At 32.6% G+C, this 20,980-nt stretch overlaps 2 protein-coding genes across 2 annotated transcripts; one reads left to right on the forward strand and one right to left on the reverse strand.

Moving 5' to 3' along the window:
- Window positions 1-42: 42 nt before the first annotated feature.
- LOC136413727 (chromobox protein homolog 1-like) lies at window positions 43-4,150 on the forward strand. The gene is made up of 4 exons (XM_066397425.1): window positions 43-210; window positions 975-1,259; window positions 2,963-3,202; window positions 3,255-4,150. Exons 2-4 carry the CDS (start codon window positions 975-977, stop codon window positions 3,543-3,545), a joined length of 816 nt encoding a protein of 271 aa, XP_066253522.1. The 5' UTR covers window positions 43-210; the 3' UTR covers window positions 3,546-4,150.
- A 7,055-nt stretch (window positions 4,151-11,205) lies between these two features.
- LOC136413845 (uncharacterized) lies at window positions 11,206-11,798 on the reverse strand. Its single transcript, XM_066397579.1, has 3 exons — window positions 11,741-11,798; window positions 11,364-11,682; window positions 11,206-11,307 (listed from the first exon to the last, which is right to left on the reverse strand). Exons 1-3 carry the CDS (start codon window positions 11,745-11,747, stop codon window positions 11,259-11,261), a joined length of 375 nt encoding a protein of 124 aa, XP_066253676.1. The 5' UTR covers window positions 11,748-11,798; the 3' UTR covers window positions 11,206-11,258.
- Window positions 11,799-20,980: the final 9,182 nt, after the last annotated feature.

A 20,980-nucleotide genomic window follows, 5' to 3' on the forward strand; every position in this document is an offset into this window, starting at 1 on the left:
AAACCGCTAAACCGCCAACTTCTTCAGCCATTTTGACTATATGAAAACGCTGGAACACCGCCGACTGTCGACGCCATTTTCAGTATTGTTTGGTCTTCCTTGTTGAAGGTTTGTTCCTTGAAGAAAGACTATAATTGTAAGGGAAGTTACAGAGTGCCCGGTGGTTTTATATATTATTTACGTAGAGTATAATACACAGTGTTACTGAAGGTACGTTTACTGTGAATTTAGATCCTGAATTTCTATAAATTTGGATGCTGTATTTTCTTATTCTAAAATTGAACTTGGCGTCCCTCTTCAACCCCTTTGGATGCCACTGAAATCTACAAATTCCTAACAAAGAAATACAATAATCACTTTACTACTTGGGCATATATTGATTTCTTTGAGCATTCAATATTATTTTGCAATAATAACCAAAAATGTATTTATCACTTGACCTTGCTGAAACCCATGGAAAAGCCTTAAAACCCTAAATTACCCCAGATTTTGCCCAGTAGTTTAGTGGAATGGTAAAACAATTTTCTATTTAATTGGTTTCCATACTACTGCTTTAGTCTAATTTGCCGGCATGATCAAGTTTAGCAAATGGAATCCTATTCTGTTTTCTAATCAATTATCCTATCCTCGTTACCTTTTTAGCAGACTTAAATCAATTAACTAAACTCGTCGAGATAGATTTTTTCTTTACAGACTGCAGTTATTATTCAAAATCCTCAGCTCTATTAATCAGGAGTTGTAAGTAAAATTGAATGCAAATGTTTCTTTATCATTTGTTTGTGGATTTTAAAAAAGCAAAACTTTCACACTACATAACACTCCAGTTATTAACTAAACTAACCACTGTTATCTTATGAACTCTGGAATTTATTTGGCTCCCTTGAACACCGACTCGGTTACTTCACTTCACTTGACTCAACTAAACTACTAGCCACTTGTGAAACAGGCATTTCTTCAACATTATGGTCTTGTAGATGGGTAAATCAAAAGGTGATAATAGTAGTGAAAGTGAGGAAGAATATTCAGTTGAGAAGATTATTGACCGCAGAGTGGTCAAGGGAAAGGTTGAATATTTTTTGAAATGGAAGGGGTATAATAATGAAGACAATACATGGGAACCTGAAGAAAATTTGGATTGCCCAGATTTAATTGAAGAATTTGAGAAAAATAGGAAGGCAAAGGCTGCAGGGAAAGAAAAAAAAAGGTCACGGAAAGATTCCAATGAATCTGAGTCAAGTGACAACACAGATGAAAAAAGGGTAAGAAGTAATTATGGTTAGTATGTGAGTGAATTTGGGTATTGGAGTCAGAGATGTTAGTTATTAATTTTTTATTTGATTTTTACTAGCAAGTTATTTAATTCCCTAAATTTCTAAATTTATCTACAATTTATTTCACTCACAACAGAATTTACGGCACCTTTCTATCCTGTTAAATTCAAGACAGTAATTGCTCTGATTACATTGATAAATATTATTTTAATTGTAGCCAAATTGATATATTCAAACAATTGGATTGTAAAGACTTTAAGTGTTTGCCTTTTTTACAAAAACTGTTTATTTTCTTATTATAATTGAATTGCAATACTAGATGTCACTTATACAACGCTTACCATTGGGATTTGTGAAAAGGTAACAATTACAAGGTCAGTTAAATTAGGAAAAAGTAACATATTTTAATGCTTATTAAGAATCCACCTTCAAAGCAAATTTATATGTCATTAGTTTTAAAACACCACAAGAGAAGTAAAAAAATATCAATTTAATAGTTTCTTATAAAAATTGGGAAAACTATCAGTACAATTTTTGAAAATGTTCAGTTACTGATATATCTTGTGATGGTTTTTTGCTTGATTGACAGATTTCTTTGATGCCTTTTAGATTTTACATACTGATGGTCAACTCTGATTTTCTTTATGAATGCCATATTGAATTGTTCCACTGAATAAAGTAAAAATATTGCCTTTGTAATGATGTGTCACACATAGTCCAAAAAGAAAATAATGTAAAATAAAAAACTAAAAAAAATACATTACTCAAATATTACAATTTTTTTATTTCGCAGTAAAGAACTCATCAATTGTCAAAGCTTTGAAAGTCAATGCAACATACTTGCATTGACATTCAATAAAAAATAGTAGTTTAAAACAAGTCACTTTATGTTAAAAAATATGTTCTATTGACATTCAAGACTTACATTATTGCGAATTCATGAGTTATGTCTGTTATTGTTTTGTTTTCATTGCAAGTTGATGTTTGACTGGGGAGAGAATTAGAAAAAGGGTAAAATTATGGTTTTTCATTATCAACGTTTTCCAGTTTATTATTGCATCATATATGAGTTCTTTAACTGAATAGTTGGTAATTTTTGTAATTTCTGTTGTTCTTGACCAGAATTGGAAAATTTGCAGCTGTTGAGTGCATGAAGTTTTGAATGCTGATTTGATAAGCTGCTATTGATTTAATCTATTGAAAATTGAAGATTCACAATTTCAGCTCTCCAGCATATGTTTTAGCATATGTATAACAGTGATGTACAATATTGCTGTTTCTTGAATTTCCTCATTGCTTTACATAATTTAACTTGTATACTTACATAGAACTTAAAAACTTTACCTTTAATAGGATTGATAAATATGATTGTACATAGGGTGTTTATAATCAGCACCCAATGGTTAGGGAAACGCATTTTAAGCTGGGTTGCTCATAGATACATACGACTTAATTTTCTTAGTTTCTGAGTTATAGGACAATACATTTTTAATATTAATAATTTACTTTCAAGTGGATTTTAAATGGCATTAAAAATGCCCAATTTCCTTAGTTAACCGATACTTTAACCAATTTTATAACTCACCCTTTGGAAAATTCTAATGGTGAGCATCATAAAAAGGACCAATCTGTATGGTATTGTAAATAAAATTGTATGCTTTCTAATGGATTACTTATATATGTGGGTTTAGAAGAAAAAAACTAAAAGTCCTTCTCCTGAGTCTGACAATGATGAGCCAAAACCGAAGAAATCAAAGAAAGACTCTGAGAATGATTCAGATGTAGAAGAAAAGCCAAAAAGCAAGAAAAAGAAGTCAGATTCTAAACCACAATCTAAGAAAGACGACGATAAAGCTAAGAGAAAGGCCAAAAAAGGCGAATCTGATTCTGATGAAGAAAAACCTAAAAAGAAGCCATCAAAAGAAGACGAGGTAAGAAAATAATTAAAAAAATATCTATATTTCTTTTTGGATTTTCACACAGGTCAATAGAGATTCTGATGAAGAAAATGCATTAAAAAAGAAAAAGAAGCTCGAGGTAAAAGACAAAAGTAAATCAGCCCAAAAAAAGGCAGGTTTTGAGAAGGGGCTAGACGCTGAAAAAGTTATTGGAGCGTCTGATTCGACTGGACAACTAATGTTCCTAATGAAGTGGAAGGGAACAGACGAGACCGATTTAGTGGCCGCAAAAGAAGCTAACGTGAAGTGTCCACAAGTTGTTATTCAGTTCTATGAAGAGAGAATTGCCTGGCATACTCCTGAAAATGAATCTTAAATTTCTTGTTTATTTTAGAAAGAGTTATATTTTTGTCACTGAAAATCGTCAAGCAGTGTTCTAAAAACATTAGTTCGAGATTTTTTTTAATGATGTTCAGATAAGTTAATATGAATGAAATGCTCTGCAGGATTGAAAATCTTAAAATTGGAGGTTGTAGAAGCCAAATTATGTATTAATAACTAAAACTGATACACAGGATGTACAATTTTACAGTTTTGTTGTCTGTTTTCCCTAGGAATGCGTGTTTGAAAAGGCAAATAAAAATACATCAGCATGTTTCAGACTGCAATCTCCACCTTTGAAAAATGGTTTTTATTAGCTTTGTGTGAAAGACAAACAATATCAAAAATTTATCTCAGATGTTGTTGTAACAATTAGTCTCTCTGTCTGAAGTGTGTAAATATTCTGAAAGTTAAATGTGAGCAATTTGGTTTTTCGGGTATATTCGTTATATGTTATTTTGTAGACTTAATTCAGTTATTAATATTTCTTACTGCTCGTAAGCTTAGGCTTATAAAGATTTTAGTTGACGTTCTGTTAGAAATTAATATCTATGTTTCGAATTGCCCGTATTAATAAATAGTTTTCCATTTCAAAACAAAGTGTTACATTAATGGTTTTGCGGGATATATGGGTTATTTTTATGATTTTTGTGATTATTGTGAAACGAAAGTTAACAGTGATAGAAAACTTTGCGTTATCTTGATAAATATCGGATATTTTTTTAAATCCTGCAGATTGAAACCCCATTTGTTTTTCAATTTTCCAAAAAAATCGATAAAATAAAACGAGACACTTAAAGAAGGTGCTGTTAGCTTCACTTTATACTAGTGTTAAAAGCTCATAATTTTTTTGTACTACATCATATAGACATTTTGAGTAACAAAGTTAATCCTGCCTAATCCAACTTAACCCTTCTACATAAAAAAGTGTGGTTTTTAGATCTTGTTTCGACAATCAGTTTTCAAGATATTTACGTTTTAATTACTCTTTACTTTTAATTTATGGTTTAAAACATCTGTTTCATATAAAATAATGTATATCTATCTACCTAATACTTTTAATTTTAACGATTTTGTAGAAAATTACATATTTTTTATTTCTTAAAAGGTCGAAAAAAAATTAAAATTTTAATACCCCATCTCTGTTAATATCTAATTTTCGTTACAGATAAATTAGATTATTTCTTGTCATCTTTACATAAGAAATCTGGTGTAATTGTGTATCATTAATTATAGGACTGCAGTACGTTATTAGATATTTTGAACCGTTTGAATATGCGATTATAGCTTTCAAAAAAGCAAATAAAATTTTCGGGAATCCTGGATAGTTCTCGCATCGGGGTTACCTGATGAAAGGGATTACTAGTTGTAAAGCATAATGATAATGTTTCTGATATCAGTACATGTTAAAGTGTGATGGAAACTGAGGAAGATTTTGGTAGCTTCAAATGTACTAATGGCTACCGTTGCACCTCCACAGATTTCGTTGCTTAACGGAGGAGCAAATCAAGCCCGTAATAACCTATAATATGTCATACCGACTTGTGAGGGGAAACGTTCACTGATACTGCCGTTTAAGCGGATGAGGGTTCTATTTTTATCAGCGACATAAAATTGGAGTTACATTGTTTATACAAGGTAAAGAAACAAAACTTAAATTGTTTATTTATCAAATTTTACAAAAGAAAATTGTGTGTTTTGAAACCAGCTGCAGTGTCCTGGGCTGGTTCTGCTGGTTGCAGAAATCGGAGTTTATAAACTTGTCCGGTTCTTTAGTCCCAGTCAATTATTTTCGAGTGGTGAGGTAACATGGTGGTATAAATATACAGGACGTCCCCAAAATGACTATACAATGCTTGACCAAAAATAAGGCGTTCTAGGCAAATTTATCTTTATCCAATGTAGCTTCATTTTGCTGCTACAGAGCGCCAAAGTTCTCAAATAATACTTTTTTTTTTTCAAATAATTGCTAAATATTTTTATCCATTTTCACTAATTTTGGAATTAAGAGTTACTACATAAATTAGCATGTTTTGACGCAAGTAGGATTTTTTATTAGATAGTGACTGAAAATATTAAAAATGACGCGTGATACGTAAAAAAGTTTGTATTTTTCTTATCTCCTGTACAAATGACTCATTTTTTCTCTATCACAAGCTGATTTTATTATAATTTTTTTGTCTCTTGTAAATTTTTTGCCAGACACAGTTTCTCTACAAAAAATATTTACCATACCTTGCCTTATTGTTTTGAAAACAATGTTAAAAAAATTCTGTTTTGGGTTTTCTCCTACATAACAATAAAATAAATATTCTGTACATCTCGCATACTGATAGTGTTTACTATGGTTGTAGTTAATCGGAATTGAGTTTACTGTAAATTGAATAATTTGTGGTCTTTTAAAATGGAACATTATTCTATCGCTAAAAAGGTTGACAGGCTTTTAATGTATGGATTTTGTGAGAGGAAATGGACTTATGAGCGTCAGAGTCTATCGCAATAAGTATTAAAATCGCAAAATTCTGAACCATTAAACTTTCGTCAGTATTGAATGGCAAGTTAGGGAAACGAGTAATTGTAATCCAAATAATGTTAATCAAAGACGCCAACGCCAAAAATTGAGAAGAGTATAATATGGTGCCATCCTAGTTGATTGGTAGAATATCTATGGAAGTAGAAGGTACCAAAGAAACCTATAACTAATCGAGTTGCCAATAATACCTAATATAAAAATAAATGGTAAGAAAGCCTTCAGGAGGTCAGTCAAGAAGTAGAATTATGTTTATATATTTATTGTAAATATTGAAATAATTGTCTGCATAAGTTAGAAACGTGCCATTAATAAAAATTACAAATTCTGGACAATTTGGTGAAGGAAACGTTTTCATTGAAGGATCTTCACATAATGTTTACGGCTATTACTTATGAGATCATTAGTATTCAATCCTTGAGAGCTTAAGAAATGATAAACTAAAAATGTTAGAAAAAGAAGGTGTCTCATTAAAATAAAGAAACTATAATAAATCAGATGTTTTATTTACCCTGTTTGCGAATAATCCTATTAAACAACAAACAGAAAAATAATTATAATTATACAGGGTGTCTCTAAAAGGTCTTTATAACGCTCTATCATAGGTAGCTGAGATCAAAATAAAACGATTTAACCACGTTTACCTTAGTCCAAAAGTTAATAACCAAGCTACAGGGTGGCAAAGTTGAAATGTAAAATTCAATTTTTAGCCATAATTATTAAATGGCAAATGGAAAACTCATGAAATTTTTTACAAGGGGATTTTTCGGGATGAGGAATTCATATCTACAAACAAAATTTCGGTAAATCGCAGAGGGCCCCACGTATACGCATTAGGTACTTGTTTAGGTCCTTCAAATTTTTTTGTTTTTAACGGTAAACCAGTTTTGGATGAAAAAACGTATTTGCGCGGTATTTTTGCTTAAAAAAGATATACCTTAATCAAGTCGCTAACTGCAATCATTTTCAAGAGAAACACTTGTAAAGTAAATGGAAAGGAATGTAATTATCTAACTTTTTATTTTTTAATATTAAAAATAACATTAAAAAATTACTTAAGTAACTGTTCAAAATGCCCACCATTTACAGGCACACAAAAATTAATGCGATGAATAAAATTAAATTGTATTCTTTGCATTACTTCGTCATTGCCCCAAAGATCATTTACAGCATTTTGAATTCGTTGCCAAAGTTCTTCTTGAGTAGTAACAGGTGTTCGGTACACCACGGACTTATGATAAAATAAATATTGATGTATCATATTGTTACATTTCTACAAGTAAATAAGTGAAATAAATATATAAATATGAAAAAAGTGTTCAACTGGCATCAAACAATTCTTTTATTGACTTGAGAACGCTAAAAAATTAAGAATTTAAATTTGAGCCATAACCTATGCCATTGATGGTCCATCTGCTTTGGTCAGTTATCTCACAGCTCACTATGCAGACACAGATATCTAGCTGCAATGGATAATAGTTTACAACCTGTGTCTCTCATTTAATAGCTTTCCTTTAAACACCCAATTTTATTCAGGGTGTCTTATTAACAATTTACCCCCCATCCAATTTTTTTATTTTTGATATAAAAATAGGTTCAAATAAGGATTCCTCCTTCATTTTAGATGTAGAAATTAACTCGGTGCCCTCTCCGCACGTGCAACTTTCTTATTTTAAATGGGAGATATGGGGGTTATATGCAGATTATATTAAAAGTGAGAAATCCCTCAATTTTTTTGGCATTTTTGGATTTCTCGTTAAATTTTTAGGTTAGTTTATGTAAGGTGTTTTATCTTTAAAATTTACCGTTTTCGAGTTTGTTTCGGAAATTTTGAAAATTTTGACAGCTGCAAGATCCCACAAAAGTTAATTTTTCTTAACCGCTGCGAATTACGGAATTGGCCTTTTAGAGCCAAGAAGGGACCTAATAAGCTATGTTTTAACTTATTTGTATGTGAGAACATGTCTTCCACAACCCTCGAAATACGTTTCCTAATTTGAACGATTTTAATCGTCAATTATTTATTTATTTCTTGCAATTTTCTCGAAGGCATCGTGTTCAGAATTTAAACGTCTAGGTGTGGAACCATCGGGAAATCTTTTGGGATACATTCTAATGCTTCCTTTTAGTTGTTTATCAAATTTAAAATAAATTTGATGGATGCCCTGTCCCTCTTTTTTAGGATTTTGCGAGGCATTTTGGCAAAAACAAACATTAAACTGTACAAAAAAATGAATTATAAAAATTTTCGAATCTTCGTCATTTTTCTTTTTTTTACTAAATATCAAAATTTGGTGACGTCATTATCAAAATTTTGACTTGATTCACAATAAAAAGGAACGATTTTCTGGTCACGCATGGGAGGAAAAATCATACGGAGAAGGGCGACGAGGCCATTTTTAAGTTCTACCCCTAAAATGAAGGGAAGTCCATGTTTGAATCTTTTTCCTAATGTCAAAAATGACGAAATTAGACGGGGAACAAATTGTTAATGGGTCCCCCTGTATAAATCTTATCTAGTCAGTTTAATCAAATAACTCAACACTTGCCGCAGGTAAACAATTAATCAAATTAAGCACAACGCGGACTTTTCAATTTTAAGTTGTGACAAATAGAATATTTTCTGCTTGCTTATCGGATACTGAGAACTGTTGCTTTGTTCTTACAAATGCATTTGCATATTATTCTATAGGAACTAAAGATATATGATATCTCGCAAATGGATTTCTTGATATCGCTCGTCAAGGATATCGGATGAAAATTGCCAGCCCAAAAAGAAGGAAAAAGAGACAGATGTGATAAGTCTTTGCGCGTTGTATTTTTTATTTGACTTTAAAAATACGTAAAAATTATTACAAAGTAAACTTTTCAAGTTCCAACAGTTTGAATTTGCAAATTTTCATTAAATATAAGTCTCTAGGCAAAATACTTTTATTGATGTAACTGTGTCAATTATGAGTTCATTCATTTAGCGTCTGATAGAAATCACATCGTTATATTACATACCTAAGACTGAATTTTATAGTTGATTTTCCTAGTTAAGAAAGGTCATTGAGAGCCTTATAGAAGATCCGAGGGGTCAAGGCACATAAGCATATGAATGTGTTGGTTATATAAAAGCATGTACCGAATCAATTTTAAGTCCTATTGAGAAATTACATAACACACATTAAATAGCAATGTTTTGAAACTACCCTTTGTTCTTCAGTAGTTGCATAATGGTATTAAATTTTGACCCGATACTGAAAACTATAATTATCGAAAAAGAAAAAATCTAGTTAAAAATTTTTTTGCGTAATTTTAAATTTAGTTCTCTTCCTTCTCTACGCCCATAAAAATTGTCAACTGAATCTGACATTAATCAGAGACATAGTTTTTCTAGATTTCTAGTAATGAAGCGAAGTAGAAAGATCTTTTTAAAACAACTTGAAAGAAATCCCCTATGCTAATGTGTTTTTGCAGATTTTTTATTCTATTCCTTCTCTAAACATATAGAAATTATTAACTTGATTTGATCGAAAAAGGAGGCGTGGAAGACGCTGATACAAGTCAGCTGGAACGAAAAAAAACCAAATTCGAAGGAGAGAGTATTATTTAAAAATTTGAACTCCGAAGAATCATGCTCTCCGTCAATGTGTTTTTGTTCGATTTTACTTCCATTCTTTCAGAAAGCCAATAAAATTTAAAAAATTATATATATAATATATACACAGGGTGTCCCACTAAGGTGTTCGCAGAGTATAACTCAATTACTATTAGTCTTAGAGTAAACTAAAAATATTTTCGTTTATACAGGGTACACCATCAAGCAATGTTAAACTTCGTTAATTTTAGACATAAGACACCTTACATAAACCGATCTTAAAATTTAACGAGAAATTCGAAAATGGCGAAAAAATTTGGGGGTTCCATTTAAAATAAAGAAGTTTCACATTGTACAAGCTTTGTGGTGCACCCTGTATAAGCGAAAATATTTTTAGCAGATAATATTCGAAAAATAAAGTAAATTTTATCTTCACATTTTTTCTCTAGGGCTAATAGTTATTGAGTTATCCTCCGTGAACACCTTAGTGGGACACCCTGTATATTATTAAAAAATTATGAACCTGATTTGACAGGGAAAAGAGGCATGTCACACCAAGTAAAAAGGTGCATAATGAAGAGTACAAGTTTGTTTCAGTTTAACAATTTATTAATTGTTAAAGCGGGTAGGTTTTATTTCTGATGAAATACACGCACGTGTCCTCAAACAACTTTATTCTCTTCTTTTTGGGAATCGAATGCCCACCATACCAAAGATGCATCAGGGTCACCCCCGAGTGCATCTGTTTATCTTCAAAAGAATTAACACACACCATTCCACCTTCTTCCCATGCTCGCAACCCTCAATCATTCTATTCACACTTATTTTAGGACAAAACTGATAGGTGAGTCGTTTTCTGCATTTTATGTTTCAGCCAAGATGATAAACAGACTCTATCTTTACGACTAATGGTTTATTCTAATTTAATATAGGGCTAAACAATAGGGGATATATACATATGGAAACTAGTTATATAATACAAAATATAAACTTTATAACAAACTCGTCACACTGCTTTTAAGGATAACACTACTAGGTGGGCTGTTATACCCCACACCCTCAAAATACCCATTTGGCACCTATTCCCAACCCATATTCGCCTTTATCTCGAGGTACCTACCTAGCCCCCCAATCACCGCACTAATCTTTTCATCTCACCCAAACTATTGGAAAAACTTTTAAGCAAAGGCACCAAAATCCTTTTCAAATCCCCAGGTACCTACCTGGGGAAAATTAAAGAAACTTATTCCGAAATTATTTTTTATTTCCTCAAAAAAGTTACTTTGCACAACATATGACGAGTTGGAGGAAGACGTTTAGGTGCATCTTTTTGTTAGGAAATTATTACTCTAATGTAGGTAACTGAATGTAACCAAATGTAATGTTGCACGCGAAGCGCGGATCCTGCGTATCCTCTAAAAAGATTATTAGTTTTCCTTTGAAAATATGCAAAATATGGAATCAAGTGACTAAATTTACAAATATTTTTTCATTATTTTAACTGGTATACGGAATTGAAGAGTCCACGCAGAGTCATAGTAATACTGCAAAAATATATATATTTAAAATTAAATATAAAATAAAAGAAATAAAAATTATTCGCTCTCGCTGGACGTTGATGGCGGCGTGGGTCCATGTTCTTCCCTGAAACATAATTGTATAATTAGTACACAATAAACTACAAAAATCTCGCTTATTACCTTTCGAAAATCAGGTATTTTTGATGTACTATTTCCCGTATTCTGTCGTTCGGAAATTGTAGTAATACCCATCCCCCATCAAACCGGGTGAAGCGTATATTCGCCCCTTCTGGGGTACTTCCCGATATAGAAGTCACAGGTATATCAACAGTTATTAAACCGTCGGTAAATTTAATTCGTCGTTCCCCTTGATTTTCAAACGATAAAGTTCCGATATAAAAGTCATTATAATAAGAAGATGTCATAGTGCAAGGGAAACTATTTTCCATTATGAATTTTAAATTTTGAAACCGCTGCCAATTAGACAGCACCTTCTCGACTGAAAATAAAATACTTTACACGTTAAAAGTATAAAAACAGATTAAAAACATACCTACTTTCCATTGTGATTTCTTCTTTTGAATGCTTTTTTGTGTGAAATATATCAACATTATATTAGGTTAGGAGAGTTCAGTGCAATTGTCTTGTGGGGTACTTGTAGGGCGCATGGCCAGAAATGTCATTATTGATTTAGGAAGGAAACTGTAACGCCGAGAAGTTAATATTTTAGTCGTAAGATTGCGCGATCACGTTGAAAACAAAATTAAAGTTATGTGGGTTATATATTATTTATTTTTAATAATTGTATTACTCATTAAAAATATATTTGAATGTCTAATTATTATTATTTTATTAGCATTCTTCCAAAAAAACACATAGTTATATAATTATATTAGGTGTACAACTTTGCTTCCGCCGTTTTTGAATAGATGTATGTAGCGGTAAGTAATGATCGAAATAAATAACCCCATGTGGGCATGCAGGAGCCTTGGGCACCTGTTAACATAACCTCATAAAAATATTAGTCTATTTGTGTCTTCATCATAAAGTTATTCGCAATTGAAAATGTCAGTGTACGAGCCAAATTCTCGTCATTTGCGGGAGGTTTTACTTTTCTGCTTCAATATGAAGAAATCTGCTGCTGAGGCTCATCGAATGCTCTCAGATACTTATGGGGAAGCCACTATTAGTGAAAGGACATGTCGTGAGTGGTTTCAGCGCTTCAAGAACGGTGATTTTCACGTCGAAGACCAACATAGCGGTGGAAGAAAGAAGGTTTTCCAAGATGCGAACTTGGAAGCATTACTTGACGAAGACTCGTGTCAAAGTCAACAAGAATTGGCACAATCATTGGGAGTGACTCAACAAACAATCTCAAAACGCCTCAAAGACATGGGAATGATTCAGAAGCAAGGATATTGGGTGCCGTACGAGTTGAAACCAAGAGATATTGACAGGCGTCTGTTCGCTTGTGAACAGTTGCTTGCAAGGCAAAGACGGAAGGGATTTCTGCATCGTATTGTGACTGGGGACGAGAAATGGATTCATTACGATAATCCCAAACGCAAAAAGACTTGGGAATATCCCGGCCATGCTTCCACGTCGACGGCCAAACCGTCTATTCATGGTTCCAAAATCATGCTCTGTATTTGGTGGGATCAACTCGGCGTAATATATTATGAGCTGTTACAACCAACTGAAACAATCACAGGTGCTCTTTATCGAACCCAATTAATGCGTTTGAGCCGAGCATTGAAAAAGAAACGGCTGCAATACAACGAGAGACATGATAAAGTGATTTTGCAGCACGATAATGCTCGACCCCATGTTGCGCAAGTGGTCAAGAAATACTTGGAAACATTGAAATGGGAAGTCCTACCCCACCCGCCATATTCTCCTGACCTAGCTCCTTCTGATTATCACTTGTTTCGATCCATGGCACATGGGCTAGCTGACCAACACTTCCGGTCTTATGAAGAAGTAAGAAATTGGATAGAATCGTGGATCGCTTCAAAAGATGTCCAATTTTTTCAACACGGGATTCGTATGCTGCCCGAAAGATGGGAGAAAGTAGTGGCCAGCGATGGACAATACTTTGGATCCTAAAGGTATAATTAGTTTTTTACAATAAAATCGCGAAATTCGGAAAAAAAACGGCGGAAGCAAAGTTGTACACCTAATATTATGTAATCTTTTAATGTTATGTGCAACGTGCGAAACATTTAAAATTCTTAGTTCGTCCTTTTGTTGTACTTATTTGATGTTTAGTTACATACAAACACATTTGTAGTTTGGTTTTTAAATTTTTAATTACTTCCTCAACTTGGTTTTTGGTTAAATTATCATTTATACATCAAAATAACTAACTTCTCGGCATTACAGTTTCCTTCCTAAATCAATAATGACGTTTCTAGCCATGCGCCCTACAAGTACCCCACAAGACATTGTACTGAACTCTCCTAACCTAATATAATGTTGATATATTTCACACAAAAAAGCATTCAAAAGAAGAAATCACAATGGAAAGTAGGTATGTTTTTAATCTGTTTTTATACTTTTAACGTGTAAAGTATTTTATTTTCAGTCGAGAAGGTACTGTCTAAGTGGCAACGGTTTCAAAATTCAAAGTTCATAATGGCTAATAGTTTCCCTTGCACTGTGACAAGCTCTTACAATAATAGCTTTAATATTGGAACTCTATCGTTGGAAGCTCAAGGGGAACGACGAATTGAATTTACCGACGGTTTAATGACTGTTAGTATACCAGTGACTTCTATATATCGGGAAGTACCCCAGAGGGGGCGAATATACGCTTCACCCAGTTTGATGGGGGATGGGTATTACTACAATTTCTGAACGACAGAATACGGGAAATAGTACATCAAAAATACCTGATTTTCGAAAGGTAATAAGCGAGATTTTTGTAGTTTATTGTGTACTAATTATACAATTATGTTTCAGGGGGGGCGAGTAATATCTTATTTTAAACAGAATTGAATTCCTTTTATTATGTGACCTTCCTTGTTGGAATCGATTGAGTAGTTTGTAAAAAATAACGAAATAAAATGTAAAAGTAACACAATTTCTTGCCACTGCAATTATAAAGGCACTGTTCAAAATATTCGCGATCATTATGGAGTATTTCAAAAGTTACTTGTTAGCACTTGTACGCTATTATTTCTATTACACTATATTTGTGGCCGAAAGTCTTCTAAAAAATTGATTTTGGTTGCATAAATTTTAGATTTCAAATGCTCCCACATGGAAAAGTCCAATAGTGACAAATCAGGAGATCTTGCCGGCCATTCAATATGATCCCAATCAATCTGCTTTTGCGAGAAACAAACTGATAATAGCAGGTTTTTCGAAAAATCAAGTGAGATTTCAAAAAACTATTATTAATACCATTTTTTGTGCCTTTTATTTATCCACCAAATAATATAAGGAAGGTCCCATAACAAAGGGAATTCAATTCCCTTTAAAATAAAATATTACTTATGTAGTTTACAATTGCTTAAAATATGAGCCCAATCAGTTTATCGCCAATCAATTATCTAGTTTTCCCGAGAAGTTGAAATCTGTAGTCGAAGATTTAACCATATTTAAAAAATTGTAACTTTCAAAGAAAAAATCTAGAAGGTTTCTTTCTAAGTATTTTATGTATTAGTATGTGATGTCCAATTTTTCAAAATTTCAGCTTGATCTGACAATTATTCTTGTAACTCGCCATCTTCAAATGCCTGAAAATGCGATTTAATAACTCAATAACCAACAGCAACAGATATCTGCAACTATAAATATTAAATATGTATATTCGTAAATTGGATACATTTGAGTTAATATATCCGAACTTTGACGTCTTGTTTGTTCAATATGTTTCTATTAATTTAAATTATTAATGTGTCGAAATGTCTGAAGAGACATTATGTAAGAGAGCATTCTCAAGATGCTAATGGCAAAAGGCTAATGAATACATTATTAAAATGATCAGCCTGTTGACCCCCATGGATTGCTATAACTTGATAAATGAGACGGGATTTTTTAACGAATATTTACTTTATTGTCTGTTTCCACCTTTTACCTATATTTATACTCCGAAGGGGCACTCCATAGAAACTCATACTGAAGCACCTTTGCCTTCCCGTCCTCAGCAGCTCCCCAACAGGACGAAAGGAACCAACTTATAGCAAAATATAACTGGAATTAAGAAATGAAAATATCAGCTAAATCTTCATGGGTTTATAAATTAAATGATGAATCATGCTTGCGAAAAAAAAAAAAGTTATGTTTGAAATGTTTTTTTGGAGTCGAATTTTTACGTTTTTTCGAGTTTAAAATGAAGATAAATTTCCATTGAAGCTTTGAATTGAAGCTTGGCTGCATTCTTAAATTTGTTCCATTTTAGCTTGTAGTTGCACGCATTTAAGTTTTTTGTCCTTAGACGAAAATATTTAGGGAATTCCAGTTGGACGCCGCCATTTGATGAGTTCAATTTTTAACCATTATATGGTTTTTTAATTCCACCATCCTTAACAGGAAACACTACAGTAAATACACAACAAATACGTATTTCCCATATGCGGTTTTCACATTAATAAGCCATTTTTTTATGATAAACAATTGGTAATTCGTTGTGAAGTTCTATTGCTATCGGGAATTTCATCGGATTAAATTTTTACACTTCATCTCTTCCGACAACCATCAAAGGATTGAAATATCTCCTCTGGTGCATTATGGAATTCCCCTCATCTGGGCATCTACCTGTTCTCTAATACCGCCTTGGGCGGGTTCAGTACCATGCAGGATCCGACCTTTGATATCGTTTAATCGATACAAAAAATAGACAATATTATGAGATCCGTTTCTGGTTGTTTACCGGCACTACGTTGATCTGATGTCGTCTTGGCAAAAAAATGCGAGAGTAGAAAGTAAACCATTTTATCATTAAACATCACTGAAGTAAATCTTTATTTCAAGGAATAAGGATTTTCTTTCATATACAGGGTGTTGCAAAATGTTGTCCGGGAGGATACCTAGGGTAGATTCTACATCAAAATATACGAAAAAGTCGCATATAAATTTGAGTCCGGACATGGTTGGTTATAGCCGTAAAGGACCACCCTCTATAGTTACAGAAATGAATAATCTAATTGTCATATGGGGAATAAAATTCAAAATACTAAAGCATCTCCGCAAATCAGAAGAAAAAGGAAATTCTAATAGGCGGCGATTTCAACTTGAAAAGTTTAGTAGTAAAAAGTTAGAGAAGATACGATGTGGAAAAATAGTAATTTACCTGCCAGTTAGTCATTCACAACACGATAAATTTCACCAACTTTCTCAGATCCACAAAGAAATTATTGCACCAATCTGACTTTTACCACAGAGAATTTTGCCAAAAGAGTGAAAAGAAAGGAAACGAGAGAAGAAAATCTATCGAACAAAGACATGAAACTTCAACAAAATCATGATAAACTTAAGAACACAGAAAAATCAAAATGGTAAATTAGTACCCATAATAACAAGCAACTCGATATATTATTTACATCGGTATAACAATTTACTAAAAAGAGGAATATTTGCTAAATCATAGAAAATAGCGAATTTGTTGACTGCTTACTGCTGACAGTAAAACTTCGTATAATATGAGAAGAAACGAAATATTTACCGATATGTTTCTGGGACGTTACCGACAACAATTAATCGATGAAAGAAGCAACACAAATTTTGAGGAGCACGTACATCCATGACGATATGGCTTCAGAGAAAATAGGAAAATATATTCTATAAATTCAATTCTAGCTACGTAATTATAGAAAAATCATATAAAAACACTAAGTTGGCATCAAAACAGGAAGTGCCACTGAGATCTCGAAAACCATAAAAGAAGGTTAATAAATGCAAAAAAAATTCAGGTCCGTATTTAAAACACTGAGGATGATGATGGTTCCCAAATTCCGAAACGTTGTATTTAAAATTTAATGACTTTATCTCATAAAGGAGCAAAAGTGCCCATGAAAAAGTGAAATTCGTTTTAAAAAAGCTCTTCAAATAACTTTAAAAAAAACTAAAAGCCATTTGTAAGAATTTCGGTTTTTTCCGATTATTTTCGAAAGTAATCGGAATTTTTCAAATGTTAAAACGGCGTTTAAGAAATCTCGAAAGTGCTCTGCTTTGACCCAATTTAAACGACCTTGTACCTTTTATGGTTTTTAAGATTCCAATCGTGTGCACTGAATTCGAATTACCCCTTATATCACCAAACGCCCTAAATATACCCCACCTATAATACATACAGCTCTGCGAAAAAGAATATGAAGCAAGCTAAAGAAGAAGAAACAAACTAAACCTAAAGTAGCTATAGACAATTTATAGTTATAACCTATAATCTTGTATACAACACCAATATGGTACGATTCCCTAATCTCCAAAAACAAAATAGAAAATCGTTAACTTGTTCTTACAAGTCAGCTCTACCTGAGGCTCTCCAGGTGATAACAAGAGGAATACCTACTAATTCTATCTACAAACACAAGAGCGAAAAAAATGCTGTCAAAATAGTAAATAGCAACAAGCAAACAGAATCCTAAATACTATGAAAAAACAGTCAAAAATCGGAAATGGCAAGATAAACGAACCAAATATGAAGGGAAAAAATCGTCATAAAAAACGTGATTGAACGGATAGAATGTGAATATAGAATTTTTAGATTGTGCAGGGTGTCGGATGTTTGTCTTCCAAATTTTTAATTTGATGGTCCAAAACGAGAATGTGCATAACCAAATTAACCACTTCAATATATGTATGTTCTGCTTTGTTAAAAGGATTCATGCGGAATTTTGTTGGTCAAGTTTTACTTAATTTTTATCAAAATATTGTTTATTCATTTTTGTTTGTATTAACGTTCAGTAAATCCAATGAATATCTATAGACTAGTCTTTATTAGTTATTTTTACTACGTAAATTTACTTGAGCTTTAAATTTTTGCTTTTTTAGTTTTATATACAAGATTCAACTCATTTAATAATTGTTGGGTCTGGGAGCTTCACAAATATAAAGCTTTAATGGATAAAAATGCTACAATACAAAAATACACTAAATACTAAACAACACTACACTGCACTAGAACTCTTTCACTGTCTTTACTATGTTAGGCCTCGATGTACGCTACTGAATAAAACTCCCCCTGTGCCGCATCACGACGACCTTTTATGTCTCTCGGCAGTCCTTCTAGAAAGGTACGTTCCAGACTCGCCGGAGAACACGGAGAGAGAGAGAGAGAGAGAGAATTGTTGAATTATTGTAATGTTTTCCTTTGTCAGGTTCTGCTTATTGTATATCCTTTTATAATCAATTATCATTGTTTACACTGTATTACTAATTTGGGCTTCATTTTACATTTATTTTTATGATAAATGTAGCCTTAACTTGCGCAAAGCTTTAAATTTTTTGCCTTTTTGTTAGTGGTTTTCATATTATCTTGCTTCTCTCCATCTTCCTTCTTTTCATGATTTGTTTCTGAATTGTTACCAAATAATATTGGCAAGTTTTTAATCTTTTAGACTTTTTACACATTGATTTTGTGGTGTTGCTTTTTTCATATTACCAGCTTTTATTATGTAATTAGTTACAAAATGAAACCCGTTTACTCACCGATTTTGATTAGAAGAACTGTCACTTTATTTGTCAAAATTAGAAAAAATGTTTTTACTGGAGAGCATTCATACCTCACATGGAGTTAGAACGAAGTTGACACACTGAGCGCCATGGCAGACCCCGGTGTCTGCTAATACTTTTCCTCTTAACTGTACAGCGTCAAATTCTAAATGTGAAGTTTGTTCGGCAATGGTATAGTCTATTTGGAAATGTTTGACAGCACAGCTAAGGGTCGAAAGCCATAAAACCCCAATAAACCAGTGTCGTTTCGCCTTTTTAAAAAACTAAATGTTTTCAAATTTGTATTTTTTCTTTTTTTCCTACATTTTTGTCTCTATTGTTCTATTTTTGTTTTCCATAATAGTAGTGTAAATTTTTTCTGTCGTACTATGTTGCGTTATTATTTTAAATATTGATATTTAAATAAACATTACGAGAAATAAAAAAACAATTATTTAATTTCAAGCTGTACCCTTCTTAAACTCTGCCACTGGTACTACATTTCGTCCGCACTACTATTGTTTAAATTTTATGACCTATTGTGTTTCTTAAGGGTCTAGGGTAAGCATGACCTTAAATTGCGAAAATTGCTTGTTTACTATGAAAACTGTCCATTATTTTTTCAAATTTTGGCGACTCACCTTGTTAGTAAAAATTTGTGTTTATTGGTGTTCTGTGCTGCCAAACATTTTCAAATAGACTATAGAGTTCTATTCTTATGGTGACTGCTTTTGTGACTGCCACGTAAGTAACTCCATTTTTCCTATTCACATGCCGTGTATGTATCTGCCACTGTCCCTTCAACCCGTCATTTATGTATGTGTCGGAGATTTATTAGTCCTTAAGTTAGAATTGTACCATTAGAACCGATAATAGATGAGGGGCAGACTGACAAAGCCATCTTGAAGATAAAGCATTGTCAAACGAGGTCACTACTACCGACATAATTAAGTGCCCACATGTGGGATTTGTCCACGAGAAACAGGGACTAGCAGGTACTCCCTTTGGGTCTTAAGGACCACCCGATCGGGGAAAGTTAAGAAGAAGAAAGGAACAAGTAGTTAAGAAATAGAAGGGCAGAAGGGCGGTCGAGTAGTAGTGAATTCGTTAGTTTGCCTTTCTACTTTTGCTTTCTTAAATTATTATAACATTAAACATGGAAAACGTTCCTAATATTACCCCGACATATGCATGTATGCATGTACGTATGTATAATAGGTATTTACTTTAGTTCTCTGGCGCTGAGTGTTTTAAAAATTACATTAAAAAAAAGTTTATTTTAGAAGTGGAAGTTGCAAAATTTTTTAAAGCATTTTTGATCTAACTTCTAGATAAAGCTCCTAATGCTTATTTTTTGAATCAAAAAAGAAGTTATCTTAGTCTCCAAAAACGCACGTTCTTGGCAAGCCATTTAGCTTAGACGAGTGATTTGAAAATATTCAAAACCCATACATTTTGAATGCAAGTAAGCCGGATGGAACACTTTTTTATAGCCTCCTACTAGACTGTTAAAATCTTAGTCAGGAGTAATTTTACGTTAATTTTTTGTTAATTTTTGAAATAAGCATTGAATCGCACGTCATAACGATGGTTAAAATTGAAAACCTTTTAAGAATATAACTTTTTTAATTGTGCAAAAACTAAAATGACATTTTTGCGTGAGAAGGCATGAAGTTGTATCATTATAAATAATCCGGTTGAGCACCTAAACATGAACGAATTATTTAGAGGAGATAACAACGGAAATCCAGTAATTAAAAAGTATTTTACTTTTTTATTGAAAAAAAACTATGTAAAGCACCCCGGGTTACGCATACGTAATAATATCATATATGTATTAATCTCTTACATTATTTCTTGTACTATTTTCTCATGGAAACCTAAGGACAATATTAGAACTTAATTAGAATGTATATTTACGTAGAAACACAATTCCTTTGTATAACTAACCCATCAAATTGTAATTAGCTGAGACTCAAAGTCTCAGTACTGTTTAAGGTTCAAACTACCCTTATTAATGTACTTTAGCAAAGTCCACGTAGATATCATTTATATAAATAGGGCAGTCAAGCAGTTAAGACATAGTCCAGCAGAAACCTTCAGACTGATCTTCACAAAACACTTACATAAAAGGGTCTTTA

The sequence above is a fragment of the Euwallacea similis genome, chromosome 15 (assembly GCF_039881205.1).
Source record: "Euwallacea similis isolate ESF13 chromosome 15, ESF131.1, whole genome shotgun sequence".
Taxonomy (NCBI): Eukaryota; Metazoa; Arthropoda; class Insecta; order Coleoptera; family Curculionidae; genus Euwallacea; species Euwallacea similis.